Source organism: Branchiostoma floridae, unplaced genomic scaffold, assembly GCF_000003815.2.
Source record: "Branchiostoma floridae strain S238N-H82 unplaced genomic scaffold, Bfl_VNyyK Sc7u5tJ_1495, whole genome shotgun sequence".
NCBI classification, from domain to species: domain Eukaryota; kingdom Metazoa; phylum Chordata; class Leptocardii; order Amphioxiformes; family Branchiostomatidae; genus Branchiostoma; species Branchiostoma floridae.
Window position 1 is genome coordinate 563,124 of NW_023365730.1, and position 23,182 is coordinate 586,305.

The 23,182-nt window shown below is 40.0% G+C and overlaps 3 protein-coding genes and 1 non-coding gene across 4 annotated transcripts in view; all 4 read right to left on the reverse strand.

The window, feature by feature from the left end:
* Positions 1-23,182, reverse strand: part of LOC118407879 — a 313,255-nt gene that overhangs the window by 106,734 nt on the left and 183,339 nt on the right. The gene's annotated exons all lie outside the window — the stretch shown is intronic.
* Positions 1-23,182, reverse strand: part of LOC118407874 — a 341,762-nt gene that overhangs the window by 104,723 nt on the left and 213,857 nt on the right. The gene's annotated exons all lie outside the window — the stretch shown is intronic.
* The window catches only part of LOC118407884, a 39,613-nt gene continuing 21,914 nt past the window's right edge, over positions 5,484-23,182 (reverse strand). Inside the window, exons 3-4 of the mRNA XM_035808457.1 lie at positions 10,143-10,274; positions 5,484-6,200 (exon numbers count right to left, since the gene is read on the reverse strand). Of these exons, the coding sequence (XP_035664350.1) occupies positions 6,192-6,200; positions 10,143-10,274 (141 nt within the window). The 3' untranslated portion in view covers positions 5,484-6,191. The remainder of the gene's footprint in view (positions 6,201-10,142; positions 10,275-23,182) is intronic.
* Trnag-ucc lies at positions 20,881-20,952 on the reverse strand. The gene has a single exon. It is a non-coding gene; the product is annotated as a tRNA-Gly (tRNA).

Genomic DNA, 23,182 nt, shown 5'->3' on the forward strand with positions numbered 1-23,182 from the left:
CTTATGATCACCTGTATACGCCAATCCAGCTAGAAGCTATCTAGATCCGCAATCTGACTTTGGGCTAAAAACTTCGGATGTGTGAAGTAATCTATCAGGTAGGCATCCTTCCTTCTTTACAGATGGTGATCTATACAGAAGTGATATATAGCCAGAGTGATGTTAGATTGGATTGGATCTTTAATATACAATTGGCAGACTTATCGGCTAGATCACGTCTATAAAATTTACAATCTAAGTCACGATTACAGCGTCAATTAGACACTGAAAGGCATTTATCTTTAAAGTTTCGTTCTGAGCACTTCAAGAACGTATTTTTTAAAAGCTCAAATCGCCCTGCAGGCCGCTTTTTATTGAGGTCATGGGGGAAGAGGCAATGGTATATGTATATAGGTATATATATATATATATGTGTGTGTGTGTGTGTGTGTGTGTGTGTGTGTGTGTGCGTGTGTGTGTGTGTGTGTGTATATAGTAGCTAAAATCTATCCATGTAATGTAGTATGCTATTAGTACAGCACGTGCAAGATGATAAGTGAGTGAGTAAATGAGAGTGATGACTGAATAAGTCATCATGAGTATTAAAGTGAGTGTAGTATACATGTCCCCAGATGCAGTGCTCAGGTCAGTGCACTGGATCACTTATTCCACAAGTGTACTAGATATGAATATGCTCATCACAACACTGCCGTTTGAGTTGGGTGCTTCTATGTAATCTCCAAGCAGATCCTACGGTAGCATAATATAGTATCAAAAGCTGACAGAGGAGTGAAGCCGGCCTAGGAGTGTGTATGCGTCCGGTGCCCATTTGATTCCTTTTGGCTGACTATACTCTTTGGTCAGCTTTGATGCTATCTTATGGCACCGAAAGATCTGCTTGGAGACTACTTCTGTGAATGTCTTTATCATTAGTAGCTGAAAAGAACCTTGTTTCTGTGCAGTTTTATATCTGACACTACATGTCACATGTGGAGAGCCCATGACGCGTTTCCGGTGGAAAATTACAGCAAGCAACGCTCAAACACTGGTTGGGAGTCTCACGCGGTGAAAGACGATGTTAAGGCGATTAATTACGTCGTTAAGTAATGGCCATTTATTTCCGGATGCGTGTCTTAAAATGAATTGGAATCCGCTGCGGAACAGTTTAGTCATTTCACGGTCCTTTGTGTAGGAGACGATTAATTAAAGACTTGTCGGATGAATATATAGGAGTCGGTGTTGGTGCGTTGATTAAGAGCTATAGTATCACTCAGGGGGTATACAATATATACCGTATATGGTGTGAGGAGCTCCGGCATCAAAATTCAAAATTAACCCTATTCAGACCGTCATTGTTTTGTCAATCTGGGACGGAGGGTCTGGGACTACATTTTTTAAATAACGTTGTGTATGGCCTCAAAATTTTCGTAGAATAATGTAGACATCATAGCTAAAGACTCTAAGAAGTTGGACGTTATTGTAACGTAGTATGACGTAACTATGACGTCATAAATTTGAAAATATTCTCGCTGAATCCTGAATATCTTAGTCATTTCACGGCTCTTTGTGCACGGGACGATTAATTAAAGATTTGTCGGATGGAAATAAAGGAGTCGGTATTGGTGGGTTTATTAAGAGTTGTAGTACTCAAGGGGTATAAATTATGGTGTGAGGCGCTCCGGCATCAAACTTCAAAGTTAACCCTATTCAGACCGCGCCTTTTCTGTAACTCTTGAATAATTTTTTGTATGGCCACCAAATTTTCGGACAATGATGTAAACATAACATCTTAAGACTCTAAGAAGTTGGACGTTATTGTAACATAGTATGATATCAATTTGGCTATACTGGCTGAATCCGGAACATTTCAGTCATTTCACGGTGCGTTGTGCACAGGACGATTAATTAAGACTTGTCAGATGGAAATAAAGGAGTCGGTATTGGTGCGCTGATTAAGAGCTGTAGTATCAATCAGTGGCCCCAGGCACCGACTGGAAAGGCGAGCTGCAGGGATCGGAGGCCTCATTGTACTACAATAAGGCACGACGCTTTACTCTTCAAAAAGAGGTTCGGCGCCGGCGTTTAGGGGATACTTTTTATGCATTTTTGCCTTGCTTTTTACTTTGTACGTTTTAGTTCTTTTGGCAGGCGATATGGAGATAACGGTACAAAAAAGCCAACGCAACAAAATTAAGGTCTAAAAACCCATCAAACACAACAGGAGCGAAATCTATGTCCGGAGAGTAAGGACGGTTCATGGTTCCGACCTAGGCCAGGAACTGACCCTTGCTTCTATCCCTGATGTTACACCATATTGCACGGTCCTGTACATGTGTCCTAGCTACAGCTGCTTTTGGACTTAAACCAGTGTTCTTTACGATTTTATGTTTCCAAAGCCTGTTTTTCCACCTTGGTCACCTCAGTACCTTGTAAACATTTGCTGTAACTTGACTTACATGGGAGTAGCAAATGTCGTAGCATTGTCCTTTAAGGAGGTTGATCATAAATCTTGTAGGAATCCGCAATTACTCTTCATTTCTATGGTTCACTCGAATACACATGTACAGCCTTATATGTAGGTAAAAACTCCCAAAAGCGACTTCTGTGTCAGCAGTACAAAATGTGTGAAGCAGACTGGTTGGAAGTAACTTCTAAATGGGAAATATGGAGACCCGACCATTTTCAGTGACGCATATACGACTATACAATAACTTGAGAGCTACATGTACCTCTACTTGAGGCAATTGCACTGCATGAAAAGTGGATCTTACCAATAGCGGTAAACACCAGGTACATGTATGCCTGGTAATGTTTACTTTCTACCAGATGATATGTCATGTAGTGGATTCTGCCTGAAACGCCCGACCATTTACAAAATCATAATTAGTTCACAGCTTAAGTAATTGCTATTTGGCGTATATTATTACCTGGATTCATCGACGTATTTCCAGACTTACCTGGCACTTATGGTTATCGGTAAATCCAACTTTTCGTGCAGTGTTGAGGATTATCTATTCATAAGTTTAACGTTGGAATGCTGTGTAAAAGTCGACCCTAGGCACCATCCACCCTCCCCGATCCATCGTCCGGAGTGCTCACAAACACGTGTCCTCCGCAAAACGGAAAATTAGTCGAGCCTATAATTACGGCCACTCGTCTGGCGACACGCACGAGCGGTGACGAATCGATCCCCAGTTCCTCCATTGTCAGCTCAGGGTTCCAGCGTTTAACACCGGCGACCTCTGTCTATCTATATCTGGTACAGAATGGTCATGTTGATTTGAATATATGGATGACATCGCGCGCCCATCAATTTTTGTCCGTTTCCAAAAAAAAAAAAAACGTTTTTCACCATGCTTTTAATGCACAAAGCAGCTGTAAAATACATGCCGTAGATGAAAAGAAACAATAATCAGGAAACATATACTAACGTCAACGTCAATTCCAATGTCAAGGAAGAAGACTGTGAAAACAAAACAAAATGAATCTATTGTTCGGTATTCAACACTCTGTGTTTGTCATTTGTTTAGCCTTCCAAACCACTTAGATTTCATAATGGATACAACTTGTTTGGGAAGGTAAACATTTTTTGTACGCTCGCATCAGTTTTGGGATTCCCAGGGGGCGTCATTCATATAATCAAATCAACATGGCCTAATGGTGGCCTGGCAGCGAGTAATAAGGGCGGTCGTGTCGTCCTCTGTCTACGTCATCTTTGACAGCTGGACAAAGGATAACGGATTGTATTTCACGTTCACTTTCATTTTAGAATACAGGTGGCTGACAGAGAAAGTTAAGGTTCGGAGGTTTCTATTTTTAGAGAGGCTGACAGGGAAAGTTCGTTAATAAGGCTGTATTTTTTTGGGGTGGGTGGGGTGTGTCGTGTATTTAAAGAACGGGGGTGGGGTGGTTGTATTGTATTGTATTGTATTGGATGAAAGTTCCGAAGATCGTGGATTTGAGGTGCCTTGCTTTATTCCAAGAAACTCAAGCTGAACTGTCGAGGTCCCCGCTGCACTGGGCCACGCCTACATGTCCTTGTAAATATGTAAATGTTTTACTTACTAACCCGTTAAGATGGTCCTTTGCACAAGTGAAGTACATTTTCCAAGGGCACCACATCGGGCCTGTCAAGGAAACCAGAAGCTTAACTTCGAAGTCAACAACCCAAACCATAGGGACATCTCACTACTTTTTATATGTTGATCAGTAAACATCATTTTGTACATGCTAAATGCGTCATATTGGTGGAAAGTTGAGGGCAAGGGTGATGCTCCCTAATATAATTTTATACCAATTGTAAACACATTTATGTTAAGTATACGTTTTACTCCAGCTGGGTTGAAAGTCCATTTAGAAATGATAGCTTAGGCAATAAGTTGCAAGCTGTAATTTTCGCTCGGGTGTCTTCTGCAGTGTATGAATTCGTACCAGTCCACGCCGCCACAGGTCTCACCTTTTTAGCAAAGTGTGCACATGGAATACATTTGGTCAAAGTGTAGTCCACTTTTGCTAAGTGAACCTCATATATCTTGAATATAGTTTGCAGCAGTCACTTTGATCATTGTGAGTGGTTTCTAGTGTAAAAGGTTTGACAGTGAATTTTGCATTGCGTAAAAGGTAGCCTTGGAGTAATGGTCTTACATGTAAGTATAGCCATTCGTAAAATCTTTCCTGACCCATTAGGCACTAAGAAAGCTCCCCATAACCTTACAATACTTACAATGGTTTTAGGCGAGTTCTCAATCTTGAACTTTATTAGCATGTTGATTGAGTTGTTTGAACTACTAACATCCCATCACCCAGAGCCATTAGCTCCTATATGCATTAAGATAATCGCCTTGACGCGTTGAAGTGGGAAAATCATTCACCCAAAGTGCATGGAAAACTCCAACGTATTGAACATTTGGTACCGCTTCTATTAGTCATTGTGTACAGTCTTACTTTGTCAACGTCTTTTCTTCGCCATATTTTAGCTATCACCCATAGCCCTACACTCTCTTCTGTGCGGTGGGTGCCTTCTTGATGTCTCCCAGATTTAACTAAACTCTGCTTCACCCAAACATTACTGTTTATTCCTGTTCATTTGATGTTCTCTCCTCTTCTTCCTTGTGGGACCTAGTATAACGCCACCCGAAAGGAGGCATCTTTTTTGTAACTCCTTACAACATCCAGTTTATTTCAGTAGGCGAGAAATATAGTCTATGTAACACAAACTCCATGGCTGTAACTGTCCCCTCTCCACAGGAGGCCGGTTGGATGTTAGGCGGGCTGCTATAAGCGGGATTTAATCAGGCTAGCAAGAAATGCATGATTAATAAATTTCAATGGTCATTACGGACTTTCCCAAGACTATACCATGCAGAATGCAGTGACTGATTATGATGATGATGAATTGTCATTACGGTCACTTTGTTTTACTTATCAGTTCTTTAGATTCTCTCGTGTGTGTTTGGTCGTGTGTGTTTTATCTAATAAATAAAAGAAATGCACAGACGATGTAATATTGTGCACACAGAGTGATTTAATGAAAGAGTGTAATATTCCTAACATAGATCTAACAGAATGTGCAGTAATAGTTACAAGTATGTGGCAGTAGCTGTGCATCTGGTCTAGCATTTGTCTGAGGTGAATGCTAATTAAGAATACAAGAAGTACGTTTTTCCATTGTCCGAACACTGGTAAGCTTCATTTTGATACACATTGTGAATCTGAGCATATGTGATACATATGTTAGTTATCCTATGTCTTCACCATTCATTACGCAGAAGTCATAAAGAAAAACAGAGCTCAGGTCTTAGAAAAAGATTCGAGAAAGGCTAAGGTGTCCAGTCAAATAATCGAGAATTTTTCAGCGTTTGAATTTACTGTTCACGATTCCGTTTAAATCTTTGTGACAGTAAACGATTAACAAGTGATGTAAGCATATCATGATCACACTACGTTTGGTGAAGAAATCAAGTACGACCTTAATATTCTATGTATGTCTGGCACGAAAACTAATGTGTTTATCACAGAGATGCATGTCAACGTAAGTACTAATACGCAGATGATACTTAAGTACTGATACGCAAATGTGCATAACAGGAAATGGTGTGCAGAAATTATCAGCAGGGTGACCACAGGTGACGAGTGTGCTGTCTGGAAAGAAGTCTGGGGGTCATCTGACGAAACGTGCCTTAGAATAATCTCTCTCCTCTGCTCAATTAGAATTAGTATTCCTGAAAATGAGAAAAGAAACATATAAGATTTACGAAATGAATAAGATAGACGATGGAAGACATTTTGTGGACCGCACTTATTGAACACATTAGTCATTGTACGGATAGAGTCGATTCCACATTACCGAGAGGGTATTTCTTGCCTTTTGTTCCCACATTTTGGAAATCTTTATAACATTCTAACAATGATAAGTAACTGTTTAAAACTATTTATAACATCTGTGTGAAGTTCCAAATATTTTCTATAGTGTCCATACATGTTAGAAACATTTATAATATCAAATACATTATTTCTGTTAGTTTCTAAACTGTTCCAACATAGATTCATCATTTGTGATCACATGTTCGAACATCGAAACAAAATGGTAAAACTGGGTCAGTGGGCTGGGAAGAGGGCAATTCACACATCCCTGCCAAGTACAGGAAATTGTGACTGTCTGGCAGCTTTCACAAAAGAGACACCATTGTCTACAAAAGAAAATCTAAAAATACAAGACCCAAACAAAAGACCTAGCTTAGCAGCTTGGTTTATGGGGGCAATAAAAGTTTTTATGGAGGAAAAAAATGACGCAAATTGTTGGAACATGTGATCACATTTTCAAATGTTTCCAACATAAAAAAAATTTAGATAGGTTCAAACATGTTAAAACTTTCATTTTAAATTGTTTGAACAGCTTAGAACTTCAGTGACTGAAATATTCTTTTACTTAGAATAATTAGAACTTACTACAAATATTATTTCAAAACCCTCTCGGTGACTCGGAATCGACTCTAGTAAGATCTTCTTCAACTTTACATTTGGTATGACATTCCAAGAGATTTTGATCTAATTCCCTTTGTTGCTTATGTCACATTTCCAACCCGGGGCCCGACCGGCTCGTCGACTATTCGCCGAAACTACAAAAAAAATTGTATACACAAACATGTACGTTTAACGTGTTTTGTTCTCTTCTATCATACGTCTCGTTCCAACATACTACGCGCCGGGTCTGGAAATGTGACCTAAGCATCTGTCCTATCTCACCGAGACTCCTTTTTAGGGGGGAGGGATTTAGCCAAACAGGGAGACTATTCCGCAGGAGAAGTAAGGTGGCAAAGTGATGCGGTTTATATTTTACTCAATGACATCTAGTGCGCTCTCCCCCCTGTTTGATTAATTCCTACTCTAATATTTGAATAGCATGACCGACTTGAAGCCTGCGACGGAAACGGAAGGGTGCCTTTTCTACTTCTCTTTCTTCTTTTTCGTTGCCTTTATCTTCCTACATTGTCTGACATATCTTTAAGTAACAGGTGGGCGATTTGTTTAATCTCACTCCACGCGAGAACGGCTTGACATTGATGGATCATGCAAGACGAAGTCATTCGTCTTAAGATGCCAGCCCTAGCTGAGTTTTCCACCTGGGGGGATGGAACAAGGTGAGTTTGCAACTGATGTTGAGGAATCTCCGCCTACATAAGGTGTTACCTTTCCTTGACACCATGAAGTGTACATGGTCACGAATTCCCCGGAGAGGGCACACGGTCATCAAGTTACCTTGAGTCTGAGCCATTTACAATTCATCTTTCAGAACACTTATTTGTTTGTGTTAGTCAGAGTTGACAAGAGGGAATATGACGGATCACTTGTGGCAAACCTGCTCTTGGGCAGCGGCGTTTAAAGAAACATTTTCTTTCAAAGTTTTCCTTTTTCTTTTGAGAACAAAGACGGGAAGATAACATGTGACAACTTCTTCAGAAACAACTGTTTCAGATGAAGTTGTTTGATGGTCTTTATAGTCCCTTGCAGCAGAGTTTAATCGACTTGGGAAGAATCAGTGCCGCCTGTTTCATAAGATAACTTTATTGGTTGAAGATCATATAAAACAGATTAGGACAAATACATTATGTTTTTCCTGCGATTTTATCATAGCGGACTAAGGTTCTCGTAATTTGGATGATACTGGATTCTCGTCATCTACATCTTTTAAGAAATGCTTTAATATTGGAATCGCCAATGACTGTTTTCTAAGGGAATGGTTCGTCTTCTTCTCGTGTCACAATACCCCCCTCACATTAGGCGCGATTCGATCGGACGACCAGTCTGCGAGGTCTGAGTTCGAGGAGGTATGCCCCTCACGGGAAGGGGGAACTCTGTCATTTTTTCGTCGGCATTAGGATCATGCCTCCTCGTAAATTAGAGCTCGCAGACTCGTCGTCCGATCGAATCGCGCCTAATGTGAGGGGGGTATAAAGGAATAGTTGCTATAGATTTATGAGATGTTAAAATAACGTTTATGTCGCTAGTGCACAGCAAATACTATTTGTTCCCATGCTTTGAGGACTATGAAATTTACAAAAAAAATAGATGATACACTTTTCTTTAGCTTTGTTTGCGTTACGTATCAAGGCTACATATATTCATAAAGCTACACCCCAGGGCACTTTATGTTCTTTCGGTTCTGAACATATGTATTTCCTTATATTTGATAGTCATCTGCATGATTGATGTATGTGTTGGATCTATCTTCTGAAGAATCTGACGAAAGAAACATCCCAACCTGGATTAAACTGAAACCTACATATATCTATTCGTTGTTTACTAGGCTGTTAGGAGATGCATTGTCACATCTACGCCTACATGCTTTCTTTAAAATACGAAGCTTTAAAGCAGTTTTACTAAAGAGCGTAAAACGTCTTTCAGATTGGACAGTCTGCAATTACAGTGGTAAGGGCTTCCATATTTATCTCAAGATTTAGAAACAGTAAGATAAGGCCCTTACATGACCTCGGTTTAAGTGGCAGACGCAACATGTTTCTGTACGGAAAAAGGCTTTTACCCCATCCTTAATCGATGGTGACATCACTTTTACCGTTGCCTACTTGTTGTCTTGTTGCAATGGGTTTTGAGTAGCGTGATCATCACGATTTTAAAGCAGAAAGATGAGCCCGTGCTATGCCATGTGCCTCTAGGCTGATTGAGTGACAACCAAAACCCACACGCCACAGTAGTTCTGATATAAAAGTTTGGAATACATCAATTAAAGGTTTCGTAACTACGATCGCTGCGATTGAAGCTTTTTTCTTTTGCGTTCTGGGGTATGAGTGGGCGGTAAGGCAACAGAAGAACTTGACACATTCGATGCCCGTGGGTGGATTGAGTGATAGAATAAGCCCACACTCTCTGTGTCAGTTGGAAGGCAGAGACAAGATTTCAATGCTTCAATGAAGAGTTGCTAACAGTGAATTCTTATTGTTTTCACTATTTATGAGTGACAGAGAAACAAAGGAACACCTGACAGACGCATAGCCAGTGGAATATTCAAGTAGCTACCACACTTCGCGGTAAGATTAAATCAATGAAGGGTTGTAACAAAAGACATTGTGGTTCTGAATGGTTGTTTTTGACTTAAGTGTTATGAGGGGGCGAGTTTGTGAAGCACGACGTGTAGCCAAAAACAGCTGGAGATGACAAGAACACATTCAAGACCTTTCTGTTATTCAGAGACCTTGTTTAAGTATGCACCCAACTTTCAATGTCATTTTTACAGCAGTAAAGCACCAAGTTACAGGGTCGATTCAATAACCATGCAAAAAAATACAGGAGGTCATTTTGAAACTAACTATTCCTTAAAACTTGAAATATTCAGGAATAAGAAGAAGAATTTTAATGATTTTATGTGGCACTATAATCTTATTCCCATTTTAAGCCATTAAGTGAAGCTGAAGACAATTTTGGATTCCAATAGAAACAAACTTTGGAAAGACAAAGCCAAGACGAAGTGGATGCAAATGACGTATCATTTTTGGCACATCTTCATCGACATATCAGACATATGATTGCCGAGACACTCACGACACATGTTCCGACGGGAAAGCCGTCCAAATCTGCTGTGGCTAAACAATCCTATACGAGAACGACAGTCTCTGCCACATAGGACACATCTGGCATATGAAACTCACCACACATTTTCCGACGGGAAAGCCGTCCATGTCGCACATGGTCCTGGCGGGGCATCTGCACACCATCCTGGGGATCCGCCCTCTCCACTTCCCGTAGCTGGTCTGGCAAACCTTGTCAACTTTTAGGTCGCACTGCAAACATAATAGGGAAATTAAGGGCTATGATAGTGCAAAGAAACTGTGCAATAGAAGATACATAACTATGCAAAGTAGAACGTTCTTCATAGTGTGCTTAGAATATTCAAAGAAACCGAAGATGCATGATCATGCAACGCAGAGAGTACTACTAATGTTACAACCCTGGTCTAGTAGACCTTGTCAACTTTTAGGTTGCACTGCAAGGACAATAGGTACAGAGTATAGATTAGTAGATAGATAGATGGAAGGATGGCTCAAACGCATACCACATCTTCGCAAAGGGCGCTTGAGACGCTTGCCTTCGATTTAGAAACTTTGTTTGAACCAACAACTTAAATGTTTGAACCTGTGTGGTTTTGGAGCCTGTTGCCAAGTTCTGGGTTTAAATCGCTTTCTTGGCTCTAAAGCATTGTTCAAAGCTTTAACGTCTTTGGGGGAAGCTTTTCGGCTTTGCCCTGTACTGATCTCATCTTAGACCAACACATCTTAGATTGGGAGCCTGTTGGCAAGTTCTGGATTTGAATACATGTAGTTCCTTAGGCGCTCTTGTGAAGTTTGTGCTTGGCTCTAAAGCATTGTGCAAAGCTTTCACGTCTTTGGGGGCAGATTTTAGGCTTTGTCCACTACTGATGTCATCTTAGACCAACGCACCATCTGCTGGCACCCCTTTGACGACTCTAAGTCTATGACGACACTGAACATCTCCCGGTGATGCTGATGTGAATCTATAATGGCCTAGACCTATCCCCTGATGTGCTATTTCATCTATTACGTTATCGTAAAGATGTTGGGGATGTGTTTAAGGTCTTTCAGCAAGATTTTGACTGACCCAGAAGCACATTATTGTCTGATAAATGACCCACATGGGTCAATGTACCTTCGGGAAATTCCACTTCAAGTTTACAGGAATGAAAAAAAAGCAAATATATACGAACATTTCTTCATTCAAAATGTTTGCTTCTAGATTCGTGAAGTTTTGGACCTGCTTTGTATACTTGAACTGCAAAGACTTTTTCTTTAACTCCCAAGCTTGCGAGTGTTTGCAGCTACCTACCATCTAGTCATAAGACCATATTCTTATTGCTAGTTTAAATGATATTCCAAATATGATTTTGACGTCCTGTGTTCTTATTTTGGCGTCTTATGTTCTCCTAAAGACTCTTGGAGGTGATTACCATTGCTCTCTACTTGTGGCTGAAGAGTAAAACAGATCTTATCTTTCTCGTTGTATCTAATCCACTGAAGTGTGCAGTTGGCCAAAATTAGCAAGTGGCCTACTGGACCCAGCACATGTCCTTTGTACATTGAACACGATACAAATCTTTCTATTTCTATGCTGCCTAAGGAGAGACATCAGTTCATAGATGTAAAACTATCATACAGATCTTTCAGCTCTAACATAGACCATATCGTTACACTCAAAATGTATCTTGTTCCATTTTTAGTTACCCTTTGGGCTAATCCGATTCTGTATAATTTATATATAATTAACTTCCAATGCTCCATCTGACTATCAAATCATTCCTTGATATTTGTAGACTGTAAAACCTTGAGAGGTGTTTAATCCCTGTGTGTACGGGTAAAGCCAGTAGTATAAATCCTTTCCGTCATATCATCAACCAGCAGATTCATGTATATCTGCAACAAAATGCGGCTCTGGGGTAAGATTCGTAGAAATCAGATAAGGATAATTAGATTACTACTTCACTCACGGATAGTTCATAAGCGCAAAACTTTCAAACATGTGTTTTAGCTCTAGTGTAGAGACCATCGTTACAACCAAATTTGTCTACTTGTTCTTTCTGTGAGATATCTATCTGTTGGTAACATTTAGGCTGATTCGATACTTTATCATAATATACTAGCACTCTATATGCATATTACATCATCCCTTGATACTTTTTCGGCTTTAAAATCGTGAGAGGTGTTAATTCCTGTGTGCTCTGGTATAGCCAATAGTATAAATCCTTTCCGTCATATCATCAACTAGCAGATTCATGTATATCTGCAACATAATGCTGTTCTGAAGTGAGTTTCGTAGAAATCAGATAAAGATGATTAGTTCCTACTTCATCATGGAGTGTCAAGGATTCTTCGCAGCTAATTCTATCTAAATTGATGTTTGGTCTTAGTGCTTATTACCAATATCTGAAATTAAAGCGCACCCAACCATTCTATACTAACCTTTAGAGCTGCGTGTCAGTAATTTTGAAACCTTGATTAGCTTCTGTCTAATGAACATGCTGAAACACTTGCCTGTAGGTGATCCAATCTTAAGTTTTAGAGTGAATCTGCCGTTATTACCTTGCTTACATTTCCCTCGCGTGAGCCTGGGGCCGTCAGTTCAATCTCTTTATCGGAAACTTTCAACACCGAAAAGGGCACAGGTCGCAAAATACTCGGTAAAAATCGACAGAAATGAGCAGAAGTCTACGTTATCCATACAGTGTCGCGACTTAAGAAAGCCCTGTGCGTACATTTCGGCTCTAAAAACATATGTCAGCTTGAGCTATGAGACTTTTGTCAGCTGGTTTTAGAATTCCTGACCAGTGTACGCGACTTGTAGCATGCCCCAAGTCACTCCAATCGCAACGTACAATCTCCGTCTCTTCTGAAGACTTATCGACGAGACTGTATTACAATTAGTGTTACAGAAATCGACGTAATGCATACAGTATCATGACTTTACAAAGTCCTGTGCACACATTTCGGCTCTCAAACCATGTCACAAGCTCGAACTATGACAGTTTCGTCCGACTCAGTTGTTGTAAGAATTTATGCATGTGACTTGTGGCATGCCCCAAGTCACTCCAATCGCAGCGTACAATCTCCGTCTCTTCTGAAGACTTATCGACGAGACTGTATTACACAATTAGTCTTACATTTCCCACAAGACAGTTCAATTCCTTCTGCCTAATCTCCGTATCGGTAATTATCGACACTACAAAGGGCACGGTTCTTGGGTGTTTGCCAACTAGTCTCTGATGCTCATCGAGTAAGATTGAGCAGGGCGTACGTGTATACGTTTGAAATCATCGCAAAGCGGTCCTTTGAGAGGCATGAAAAGATTACGTTAGAACTTACTTTGGAAGCTACTTAAAGATCAATCGATGTTGTTAATAGATAAGTTGCCACTAAACAAACCCCACTGACTATCGTTCAACACCTAATTAAGTAATTTTGTCCACCATTTACGTTTGTCAGCTTTTTAAATGTCCTATATAACCAAAAACTGAGTTTCTTGTTGTCTATATATTTACACTCACCATGTCACAAATCGTGTCAAACTAATAGAGCTAGTTAGCTGAACTTGGGAAAGGCCCTTTACACTGCTTTTCTAACTTTACTCAGGGGAAAATGAGTACCTAGCTTCTGTGATAGGATATTAAATTGAGGTCCCGTGTTTGGGGAAAGCCACATCCCACGCATGTTAAAGAACCCACCACACGTGCGAAGATGCGATGGTGCAAATTCTTCCGTTTAGAGTTGGTGATTTTCTTTAAATCGCCCGGACTCCAGGAAGAATAGTGACATATCAGTCACTAATGTAGATCTGTATCAAACTAAACTAAACCAAACCAAACATGTCTTAAAATGCCTGAGCACGAATCAGCACACATCATAACATACATCTCACTAATAACGTCAGTCTGAGACATTAAGCTCTGGCACCTCTGGCCTTCAAGCCTTAAATATGGCCTGGGTATATGCAGTGTAATGACCTATCACATAAAATACCATACAGGTGGGCATTTACGACCAGTAAATGTATATGTGATTTATATCTATATTAGGGTATTTCCAAAAATCCTATATCCTATATTAGGGTATGCCAGAGGAAGTGTATAGAAGCATTAATATCATCTGAGACTCAACCATTGTGATATAAAAGAAAGGAAAACATCCATTGGTGGGTGGATGTGGGAAGTTCAAGGGCTTTACTATTCCATCGGTCATTTCATTACTCTCCAGAAGTAAGAATAAATTTTATCAAAACCATAACTTTTCAGAGGTTGTCACGTTTATTGTAGATATTCCAGTTATGCTTCGAGTTTTTATCATGATAGTGACTATGTTTGTAACAGGTATCATGGTAAGGGCAGATATCATGAGGGTGTGTTTAACATCATGTGGCTTCTTGAAGTAGGGCAATAAAGTGATAAAAGTCTTCATAGAACTACGTCTATTTTATGGCCGTTTATTTTATGTATGACTTGTTCTCATGTGTATATAGAGTTCTTTGCTGTGTCATTCTTTGATGTCTACTTGTGATACTAAAGTGATGGAGTAGAATGACTATGCTAATATAATGGGCGAGAGGTCGATCTGGGACTCATTCGATTCGTGACATTCCTGGTTAGACAAAGGGTTTTGTACAGCTGAAAATGACTTGTCTAGATTTATTGTTGGCGACTTCCTTAAAAAAAGTGTTTCGGTTCCCATTTCTAAGTCCTCACCTTTTGCTAGACATCTAAGAATAAATCTACAAATGAATTTGTACAGACCGTCAGGTTTTTCGTCCTGGGCTATGCTTCAAGTGTTTATCAGAGCATTGACCCATGATTCTGCCAAGTTTGTAACGGGCCCCCATGATAAAATGTGGGCCCGCTTATCGTGCGTAAACGTGATATTGGTCGTACCACAACTATTACCAGTTCGATGGCGACTACCGTATGCACTGCTGTGTGGGTAGACTTATATAGATATGATATAAGATTAGTGATATAATGATATAAGATATGAGACATGTACTTATGAGATACTTTGCACGGTATTCTTCGATGATAAAGTGATTAACTATTGCTGCCCTTATGGTACGTGGTATCTTTGCACGTCGCTCGCTCGCATTCAGTGCCCACGCCGCAATCATTCAAAAAGGAAAAAAAAAATCTTTGACAAATATCTTCAACTGTATCGTTCATTGATCTGACCGAATTCCAACGGCAAACCGTTTTGATATACGATAATGTGACTGTAGATAGCAATTCTCCGTCATTGCGAATATGAACGATGTGATAACAGTTTTCATAAAACCACGACTATAAAACACTAAGATTAAACCACAAACCGCTACAATAGTGGGGTGACATTGCCCACCTGGAGTTTCTCATATATGGGCTTTTGATCTAGCCTGGGTACCATCCGGAAAGTACTTAGTAGTTCGCTCCGGCGTGTATTATACACTATATACAGTCGCTTCTGCTGTTCCGTTGGATCCTTGACACACATTACCACCAAACGGTTTGAATGTGCAGGTCTCCAGACGGATAGCCGGAGCGAACTACTATTCGGATTACTCCAGAATACACAGGTTACTATTGATCGGTATATGATGTATATCATTCTGTAACATGTTTTACCTTGGTTCTTTGGGACTCAATGGATGGCCTCCAAGCGTAATGGTTAAATCCTTTAATACGCAGAGTTAAAAGCATCACTTCTTAACGTGGGAGCCTCTTTTCAACGAAAGTGACTTACATAATGACGTTTTCCATGAAGATTATACTCTGAACTCAACCTAAAGGGCAACTGTGATGCATTTTGTTTGTCTTTAGATGAGTTTATTCCACAGAGAATCCACTCAGCTTATAATGTTTCATTCATTTGTTTTCAGGCTGCCACTCTAATTACTTTCTTAACTTGGCGTGAAATGTCATCTGAGAGGGTAAATAAAATTTTAGCAGGTTTCAAATTTTGTCTTTATGTCATTCAAAAATTGAGATTAACCAGGCATGAAAGTTTTAGATCACATAGTGCTGAAATAAAACTGTAGGCGAACCATAAACACGTTAAACACATGCCATAAAACACATTAAGAAATTTGGCAACATAAATGACATCCAGAAGAATGCTGGTGGAAGAAACTTACATGGACAAGAGCCGTGGCACGTTTGATATACAGCATTAGTCTCCAAGCAGATCCTACGGGCCATAAGATAGTATCAAAGCTAGCCAAGGAGTACAACTGGCCAAAGGGAGTCAAACGGTCGCACACACACTCTTAGGCCGGCTTCACCCCTCTGCCAGCTTCTGATACTATCTTATGCTACCGTAGGATCTGCTTGGAGATTAATACACTATCACTATTAGTAGTATTTACTTGTTGCTTGGAATCAGTATCGGTAATAAGCTTGCGAATAAAGATCATTATCAATGCACTGTGATTGATGTAGCTATAATACCCGTATATGAGATGTCATCCTCTGTGTTGTATTGGAGTATGTAATGACATCATCACTCTCTGCCACTGACGCGTGTTATCTTACTTTCCTTGTAGGATTAATGCCTACGGTTTGCGGTGACATATGGTGCTATTTACACGGTTAAAGCGCCACTTAATTACAAAATTTCCCAATAATCACGAAGTAGGGCTTGACATATTTACCGCGGAATGCACACCTTTGACTTATGCAGGGAAAATTATCACCTAATAGAAGTGTGATCTTGGTGGACTTTGTTTTGATGTTTTTTTAATTGCCAGCGGTCAGTACTGATGGGGCTATTTTTTAGTATTTACACGGTTAAATTAGCGTTTAATTCGCCACTTACAAAATGTCACAATACGCACGACATACGGTTTGACATCTTTCCCGCGGAATGCACACCTTTGACGTATGCAGGGAAAATAACCACAACATGTGTGTCCTGGGTGGACTTTGTTTAGATGTGTTTTGAATTGCCTGTGGTCTTTTGACAGATGTGGTTATTTGTACTGTTCAATGAGCCTTTAATTCCCCACTTACCAAAAGCCACAATACGCAGACGTCAGGCTTGGCATCTTTGCCGAGGAGAGCATACTTTTGACGTATGCTTTTGATGACTGCGCCAACTTTCATGTCGTACAGCGCTCGAACAACTTACGCTATTGTTACCAAATTTAGTGAATCTTTCTAAAAAATTTAGTTGCCAGCAATTTTACAATGACAACTGGTTATTTTGACGTCGTTGAGGACGCCATAAACATGTATGACGTCATTGATGTCGGTAATGACAACAGAAGTTGTAGCATACATTATCAATGTTATCTACACTTGCTATTGCATTTTTGTTGTGTGCGTTGAAACATGAATTCAAAGTGGTTTCTTCTTATAAGAGTGCACTTGAGCTTCTTGACTATTCGCTGTTCATCTGTGCCAGCCATCCACTAGAGTCTAGACGACGATCCTCCCAAACGTAAAGTAGTCCCGTACCATTCTACAAAAGTTTCGAGAACTTCCAATGTACTCTCAGCGACGTCACAGCGCATCCACGGGATCTAATTCTACGCAATTTAACTAACATGACGTTAACATGATTGTATTTCGAAAGTAAATAGCATTTGCGTGATGAATCCAGCGCACCTTAATTTTCTAGAGAGATTTGAAATTGAGTTTGCGATGTTCCTTCTGATTGAAGTCGAAAATACTTCAACATTTTCCGTTTAGATGGATCGACACAATTTCAGGCTGAAAGTAATTTTCTCTGAAATCACAAACTATTTCGTTCGAGTTTGGAGAAGACATATAGCTGTACTTTCACCGTTCGAATTACGTTGGTATTGGGTTGGTTTGAAAGTAGAAATGTAGCAACAGCACGTTCAGTTAAATTATTTGAAGAAGCTTAGATAAATGTTGGAAATATCATGCGGTTTAGCAAAAATAAAATCTTATAACAATACTCTTGCAAATGGAAAATGTAACACACACACAGATACACACACACACACCCTTCTCGCAAGTATTTTTGATTCTAATAATTGCTAGCACGCCCAAACCGTTTACTACGTTTTTTGTTTGTTTGTTTGAACCTTTCTTTTTTCATGAAAGCTCAAATCGTCCTGCAGGCCGCCTACGTACAAAGCTAAATAAAACAGCTCATCAACAACAAAAAAGCACCTACGATCATTCGAAAGCTGTCACAGACAGACAGCAAGACTTAGGTACTGGAACGCGTACAGAATACTAAATGAAGTGCACCGTTTGTAACACCATGTCTTTGATTGACACCTCGATTACGATTTCATTGTAATCTTTGATCAGGTCCTCAGCTACGTGTTTTATCCTTCTGATTTGCGGCGAGGTGATTTGATATTAATTCATTTTCTAGTAAGAGTCAAAATTATCGAACGTTGTGTTTTAAAAGGTGTGCGTAATAGAAATAGCATAAAAACAACCAAATTAGTGTCAAGCGTGGATCGATGGTATTTTGCAGTGATTTTAAACCGCGCTGCGAAATTGACTTATTTGATAAAACTTCATAGAGGCAGACCCTAATCTCCCAAATGAGATACATTTTGCAGTTTATCACAGATGTACGTTCAGAAAAAAAAACATAAAACCTGATGTCATGAGAAATAGATTGGTTTGACACCACAGATTCTTAAAAGTGGAACTGATTTCCATACTTTATTCATAACAACTATAAACGGCAAGATGACGAATATTACCTTTAAGAGAAAAACTATAGCACCGCCTTAATCAATTGGTCGTACTTTTTGTATCAAATGCAATGCCGTTAAAGGTTGTAAGAACTAAGAATGATAAAAGACGTCCAGGAGAACAAAAGTAGAATGTTATCAGCCAGTAGTGTGGCAGGTTCTGCGCAGTATGGACCCGTACGTGAAAATGGCCCCAGGACTAGGGCTGGGTATCGGTACAGCGTACCGGTACAAAACCGGTTTTTCTTTTTGGACCGGTCCAGAAAAACCGGACCGGATGTTGGACCGATTAGAAAATTAACAGATTATTCTATCAGGCATTCACACGTTTTGGCGCTTGCAGGTGGAAGAAAATAACAAGAGTGAAGTAGTGTAGAGTTTATAGTAATCTCTACCAAGTTTTACAGCCAATTGCACAGGTGCAGTTAGCGTTGTAGGATTTTAAAACGCCAGTGTAAGTCTAATAATCCACCAAATAGATCTCTTTGTAGTGAAATGGACCATTGGTATGAGTCATACTGAATCAGGTCCAGGTCCAGATTCAGGTCTGATCCTTTGGACCTGAACCGGACCTGGACCTGAATTTTCTGTACCGGTACCCACTCCTACCCAGGACGGTTTTAGATTGACTCAGCCCTAGCAAAAGAAAATGCTGCGTTTCTAAGTTCGGTACGAGTAATTTAAGTTCTAATTCATTGGTTTGGCTGTTCAGGACACACAGCCAGGGCTGACCAACTAGCTTATGGCTATTACAAAGGGCTAGCCCTGCTGACAAAAACAGAGACAATACATATGGATTTGGACAGGATACTTATTAATAACGATTTCGGTACGAGCAGATCATCTTATTTGTTGATCGAACAAATTCGACTTTGAAATAATCAAAACATGTAAAATGAAATGCATCAGGACACATATTGTAATTGCCTTACAGATATACATTGAATATGCATACATTTATTATGGCCTGAAGAAGTAGAATGTTTACTATACATTCTTCTATTCAAAACCTTAATATGAGGGTAAAGAACAAGAAGCCTGTATTAGATGTCATCACTTATATCTAAAATGTAATGTCTTGCCAACAGTCGATGCAAAAAACGGCAAGGGTTCGCTCCTGTATACTGTATTTCTATGGATTTTTTTCCCGAGAACACAGAAATATTCTTCCTCTGCCTCATGCAGCAGCAGTGTAAATTGTCAGGAGACGAATTACCGTGGGCAAGCTCGTTGACATTTTATCGATTTTTGAGGGAACACCACTTAATTTAGAAGGGAAACGTTTTAATCTGCGGTGATTCATTTTGCACTACAAATGGCTCCCGCCTCACCTGCTCCAAGCGCGTGATTGTGATGTGCGGTACTTCTGTCCGGTCACACCAGGAGTGGTTTAGATCCTCATTTATAAAATATGCAAATGTTGAAATGGATGGTGCGTGAACAATGGTGGGGCATTACCAGGCTTATTTGGTGGCTTTTGCGACCAATGGTATTATTTTCAGCTAAAGTGCATATTGTATATACGTATTGCAGCTGGTATATATGACTTGTATATGTTGCAGATAATGATATAATTATGTATGTTTTGCAGCTATCATCATATGTTTATTTTGTAGTTAACGATTTATACCCTTCCTAGGCTCTGCCCATTAGAAAAAAGTATCTTTGAAATAACAAAATCCTGGACAGAGTGGAATTGGAAAAGAAAATGTCTAGTACGTCGGTCGGAAATCGAGCCTGGATACTGATTGGAAGGCAACAACAATGAGCGTTACATCAGCGTTACACCAGCAACTTACTGATCTTAATGTGCCATACTCCGATCAAGTCTCACCTTGTGTAGATTAAAACCTATCAACAAAACGTTCGCTGGATAAGATGTGTAAAACCAGCTTGGGCATAGAAAATGGAGAAGTTACGGTTCGTATAGCTGTACATTTCAGGCTTTTTCGGCCTTTAGAACTGTGGGTTGAAATGTCAGGACAGAGTTTGTACAAGTTGTTTGACCGTACGGTAGAAGCCGTTTAATTGCACACCCAATTTGCCAATGTATTTAATGCAATTATTTGTACTGGTTTGAGATTTTGGAATTCCGTGCAATTAACAATGCGGAAGTGTGCGGAAATCCGTTGTGCAGTTAGCTGGCTTCGACTGTATAATTTCAAAGAAAAAAAAAACGAGGGCTGCGTTGGCCGGGAATCGAACCCGGATCTACTGCTTGGAAGGCAACAATGCTGACCATTACACCACCAACGCTCGCTGTAGTCTACAGGCCATCGGAATATTTCATTGATGAAGGTTAGACGGTCAGGTAATACGATACGCCAAAGTCACTGACGAAAGATACCGGATGTTATCTGAAACGTCTGACCGTTTCAAAACCATACCCAGTTGCTTTTGGCGCATCGTGCTGTTATCTATGCCATTTGAGCTTGTGAACTTGACCTTGGCTGAAGCAATGTGTCACATACCGTGCAAGAAATGTGATGGACGGGGAAAACCCTTTGGAGTCTTCTCAATCTACCGATAATAGTAAAGTAAAGAAAACAGTGCAATCCTCGATAACTGTAATCATCATCTTGATTGAAATGTTTAAAGAATTCTAAAACGCTAAAGTATATTTTCATTGCTTCCATTTGACATACCCTTCCGGTTGCCACCTGTCCTTTTTTACCCCACTGACATCTAAATATGTTCTTTAGTGCATTTATTATGTCGGATGCTATTCATACGCAATAAGCTGGACACAAATGACTTGACATTTGGGTAAAGGCCAAACAGTTGGTCTTGGCGTGCTGCATAGGTCAGAACAAAGAGCTCTATCCATCCTCAAGGTCTTCCAGTAAATGGTCAAAAAGTAACATCAATGCAAGTCTTCGATCCTTTGTTCCCTTTGGTATATCCGTATCTCCACACGCCATCCCTCACGCAATTTCATAACTGCTAAACCGATTTTTCGTGTGCTCAGCGGAGTAGTGTGTAATTAGAAGAGGCGTGTGTTTCAAATAACACCACCACACTGGGCCTGCGCTAGGGACGATTAGTAAATGATAATCGGGATTAAAAAGGAAAGGATCTCAAAGTTGTCAGCGAAGAGAAATTGCAACGCAACTTCTACGCCCTAAGTAATGAGAAGGTGTTTCGCAATGAATTGCGATAATTTATTTCATTCAAAACATTACATAACGTTATCGCTTCCAACATACAAAAACAAATCTAATCTAAAGAACAGCTCACGAAACAATACTTGACGTAAATACTACACAGGCGTACGTAGATATCATAAGATATGATCACGACACATTTTGAATTCCGTTTTCTTGGTTTTAAGAGGGCATGTTTTCCGCAGCAGGAGATGACACTAACACTGCGGCTCTGATGGTTGGATGACAGTAGCTTGTGGAGAAGGAGAAAACATGCTATGTGCAGGTGTCTTTTAGACGTGCGTTCTACCCACCCACACACACGTTCAATGCGCTGTCAACTTGTCTATCAATCTTCTTTCTATTAATGGGCACGTTAACTGGATAAACGGGCGTGAACCATACTGCTGTGCACGGCGTAAACAACAGCGCAGCTGTCCTTGCCACTTCAATAGTAATTTTGTTTAACGTTTCTTTTGACATTTGCGTCATGATGAAAAACACGTTCCCAACAGAGATGTGACGTACTTTGTACAATAGAGCCTGATATGAATGGTTCGACTGTCAGAGATGCCTTTTTATCCTTTAAGGGAACAAAATACATGAAAGTCAACTTATATGGTGAAGACTTTTGGAAAAAGCTAACATAATTCCCCAAGAGCTATTCCAGAGATAGATTTGGTTAAGAGTTAACTCTTTTTCAAAAGCTCCAAGGAGAGATGTTTGACTGGCATCTTTGATACTACCAGTGAATGGAAGCGAATACTGTTATTTTCCACAAACCTTTGATTCAAACTTCAGCAGTATTCATTTTCATGATTGATTTCATAACAAAGAAGCAAACATTCGTTGGGAGACCTCTTGTTTTTATCATTCACTAGCCAAAGACGTCCAGACACTATCCGCCCGCACATCCCAGGCAATATGGTAACGTCACAAGGGACACATTCTTGGAATCAAGGTCTTAAGCCAATCCTGTGAACACATTTGGGTCATTCACTGGTGGCAGCAAATGGGGAAGGTTCTTAAATACAAATAGCTAACCTTCCCTTCGGGACTCTTAGTGGGTCCTCTGATAGCAATGAAATTTATTTTAATGTACATGTGGACTTGAATGTGGCACTAGAAAGTTTTGGAGTCAGTCAAAGGAAAGTTGGCTAAGCCATGCTTGACATTTTACCGTAACAGGGCGTAGAGCTGTTTTATGCGTTCATGTGCGGTGTATTATTGGATCAGGCGATTTTCCAAGATTCATGAAGAGGATACAAAATTTCCTTGTAACATTGTGCTTACTTGATGTGTAATACTGACTACTGTTTCAACGTGACCAACCAGAAAACTTT